General features: G+C 41.1%; 1 protein-coding gene across 1 annotated transcript; it reads right to left on the reverse strand.

Moving 5' to 3' along the window:
• Window positions 1-1,393: 1,393 nt before the first annotated feature.
• On the reverse strand, window positions 1,394-3,602 carry LOC107656716 (DNA-binding protein inhibitor ID-4-like). The gene is made up of 3 exons (XM_016444656.1): window positions 3,048-3,602; window positions 2,499-2,557; window positions 1,394-1,462 (listed from the first exon to the last, which is right to left on the reverse strand). Exons 1-2 carry the CDS (start codon window positions 3,378-3,380, stop codon window positions 2,513-2,515), a joined length of 378 nt encoding a protein of 125 aa, XP_016300142.1. The 5' UTR covers window positions 3,381-3,602; the 3' UTR covers window positions 1,394-1,462; window positions 2,499-2,512.
• Between the last annotated feature and the right edge of the window lie 142 nt (window positions 3,603-3,744).

Consider the following 3,744-nt stretch of genomic DNA (forward strand, 5'->3'; position numbering starts at 1 on the left):
GCGGGTCACATCTTTTTTCACAACATTCTCCTGCCCTTTTGGAATTTCTCAATTCGGTGAAGGCTGAAAATAGCTGAGAAGCACAAAACCTGAGAATCTGAGAACATGTGACGCTGTGACCTCAGAGCATGCTGGGAGATGCTGCAAATCTGCAGGCGGTATCTACAGTATCCCACGGACATCTACTGGCTCTGCTGTTTTTAACCTTGAGAGGGATGAAGAGAGAAAGGGGGAGTTGCTAAGTGTGCAAAAACGCTTGGGGTTTTCTTTTGTCGGAATTGATTTTACTATGCAAACGCTGTTAGCAGAGATAAAATGTAGAATACCTGCAGAATCTGCATATTTGGTTCAACTGTCTTATTGTTTTTCATGCATAATCTACTCTAAAATAGATCAGTCCATTAGGGGGCACAATCAGAGAAGAGACTGCAGGCTTAAGCATAAAGCAGTCCTCAGATAGGTAAACAATAAACAATGCAATAAAAAAATTGTATAATTTACTTGGTTTGGAATATTAAGTACCTATCAAAGATATTGGTGAAATTGTACGCAACTTGCATTCAAGACAGGGCTGATGTGTTATTTGTGTGGAGAGGTTTTGTACAAACAAATGCCTTCTTGAGTGATTGTTCAGTAAAGAATGGTCTCATTCATTTCAAATAATTTATTCAATGGACGAAAAGTAATATTCCATGCCTTTAACAATCAACTGATTTAAATGAAACAGTTTCTAAATATATTCACGCTACAAGAATCCAATAACAGTTTATTCTACATGTTTTAGTAATTGTGCTCACAACTAATTTAACGGGCAGAAAACCAAGCACGAGCAAATTAATTTATGATGTGAGACCTTTATTAGCAGAACATCATGTAATCATTCACTACATTTATGTGAAAACACAATATTTACAGAACAAAACATTTTTGATAAAAAATATTTTAGAATAATTACAATCAGCTGGTTGAACATATATTCTCTTACACATACATTTATAGAACATCCTCCTTGTTATGTACAGTATTATTTAAGTCAACACTTATCATAGCTCTTTACAATATTAAACAGCAGGGAAATCCCTGTTCAACACAAATCACCTAACAAAAATGTCAGATGTTTACATTTTCATTTTGATTCATAAAGCTTTACAGTCTGCTGTTTTTAGTCAAATTAGATCCGAGGTGCCTTTAGTTATGTTTCAATTGGAATTACAGTGGAAAGGGGGTGAAGGGTTTGGATTCTCTGTTCAAATTCAGCATTTCCCCCACTGAGAGAGAACAGAATGGGCACAGGAGAAATCTGGCTGGCTTCACCGCATCTTTGACAGAGCTGACGTTAAAATGTTTACATATTCTGATTTAGTAGCTATTAGTTTCAGTGCTGCTCCCCTGCGATTGGGCCTGGTGTGTGTTGGATTCCCTGGTGAAGCTGGGCTTGGCTTTGGATGGGTTCAGTGCACACCTGTGAGAGAGGAATGAATAGAAGGGGTGTGTGAACTGTGTGCTCCAGACTGACTGGCGCCACCGACAAAACAGAGGGCATGCTTGATCAACAACCCAAAACAAACCAGGTCAAACAACAAGCGCAGTGCTACGCAGGCCCGGACTGCTAACCTCGTGTGTACGCGCTCCCACACACAGCCAACCAGCCCTGACGCTTCACTTTGGAGCGACCGTCAAACCCCCCTCTTAGCAAGACCGCCACAGAGCGGACAGTTATTGTGCAACCTACAGCTGTGTTCGAGTGGCTGCCAGCGTCCGGGAGCCAGAGTTACAGTCCAGCCAGAGCGGAAAGCGCAAGTAGTTAATTCATACTAACAGGAATATTATGGTAATAACTTCTATCTATGCGTTTTTTACTGTCACGGCTCTATTAATAATAGCCATTGCAGCTGCATGTACTGCCAGCTCTATTAGAAGTCTGTTACCCAATTATCCTGACAGTTCAGCCCTGTTCTTTAGCTGTGAATTCTGGGTAATGAAGCATTTCTCTGGCTTTTTCCACTGCTACATGTGTACAAGGTTTTTTGAAATAGTCTTAATGCAGGCTGATTAAAACACTTGGTGTATTTTTGCTTTGTTGTACCAAAAGGATGCATCGAAATAATTATTGGTTCTGAAACAAAAATATGACAGTATTTTGGCAGCAAAACTCTATACTTAATAGAAAATATTTTTTATTTAAAAATAGTAATCAATTAAATTGGACACATTTGTTATTATTTATGTTTTATTTATTTCACGTTTTAAAAGTAATGTGTGACACTGAATGTGATGGGAAATCATTTTAAAATGATTCAATTAATCATTAAAAAGCAGTATTTGACTATTCATAAAAACAAGATACTTCCAAGCCTACACATGGAAGTGCCGAAGAACCGATTTTCACCAGACCCTGCAAATTTCCCAGTGTATCAGATGAATTATTATACGTAACCTTACATGAGACATGGGATGAGTCCTTTGAGAATATTTTATATTGAATTTCATGTACTCACCGGTGTGCAACATTTCAGCGACACAAAATTGAGTCTTCCTTATTGACACCCGTCGTCCTCTGAAAGCAAAGGAAACAGATGCGTTTATTCTTACTGCGGCTAATGGTGAGGTGACATGAGGGCCACAATAACCATCAATAAGCTATTGTGCATGGAGTCATTTATTTAAAATAATAATGATCATACAGGAAACAAATAAATATGCACACACACACACACACACACACACACACACACACACACACATATGCAAAGGTTTAGATATAATACAATATGCCTACATAGCTGAAAGATGATATTACATAATCAGGTTACATATAAAATTACATAAAATTGAACACTAAGAAAATTTAAATGTTTTTACATTTTGGCAAAGAACAAGGAAACACAGGCCTCCAGCACTCTGATCTATAGCATCATATTTCGTCTGGTGCAGTTCATAGAAACACACACTATTTTCACTTCCGTGCGTAATGAGGCTTCTGTGCACAGCCAATATCACCATAGTTGTTTTAGTGAACGTTCACGAAGGTTTCGGGTCCTGCTTACCTGCTCTGTGTTGATTTGTGTGAGAGGGGTCCGTGTGGAGGCGGGTGGGCTCGTCTGTTTCAGGAGAGCCGGGTGCGTCTCCAACGCCAGCTGCAGGTCCAGGATATAGTCAATGACATGCTGGAGGATCTCCACTTTACTGACTTTCTTATCCTGCGGAATAGTGGGCACCAGGCGCTTGAGTCGGCTGTAGCAGTCGTTCATGTCGTACTGCAGACAGAAAAGATCCTCCTCTTCCATTTTGCATCGGCTGCACTCCGACAAATAACGCAATGAGAGCTGACTGCAGCCAGAAGAAACCTTATGAGGGCGAACCGGTGCGCTGGCCTTCATTGTAACAAACAAACCCACAAAGAGCTAAACGAGAAGGGGGGAGGGGGGGAAACAAACGTACGCGGGAAGCAACAAGAGGTTTCGTTTAAAAACGCAATTTGGTGCACGCAAGAAAAGGAGCGCAGTTCTATCCTGACCACATCTTCTCTCTGAGTGAGAACGCACAGTGTAAAACAGCGGATGAGTTGAGGCTGGTCATATATAGAGGAAAAGGGGAGGCGCCACCTGCGCGAGCTTTGACAGTCCTGCGCGAGGAGAAACCAGTCACGAGCTCCCGTGATGATGGAGCAGCGCGCGACCTGTAACTGCTGAGGGGCTCAAGCGCAAATAAGAGGCTGCTGGGTGAAACGTCTCTCTCTCTCTC

This window comes from Sinocyclocheilus anshuiensis, unplaced genomic scaffold, assembly GCF_001515605.1.
Source record: "Sinocyclocheilus anshuiensis isolate Anshui unplaced genomic scaffold, SAMN03320099.WGS_v1.1 scaffold1683, whole genome shotgun sequence".
Lineage (NCBI taxonomy): Eukaryota > Metazoa > Chordata > Actinopteri > Cypriniformes > Cyprinidae > Sinocyclocheilus > Sinocyclocheilus anshuiensis.

What these genes read in the sequence shown, in the direction of transcription:
- LOC107656716 (XM_016444656.1), bottom strand. Translation starts at nt 3,380, where the DNA reads ATGAAGGCCAGCGCACCGGTTCGCCCTCATAAGGTTTCTTCTGGCTGC. An exon ending in CACAAATCAACACAGAGCAG is followed by an intron (nt 2,558 to 3,047) that starts GTAAGCAGGACC and finishes CTTTGCTTTCAG; the next exon opens with AGGACGACGGGTGTCAATAA.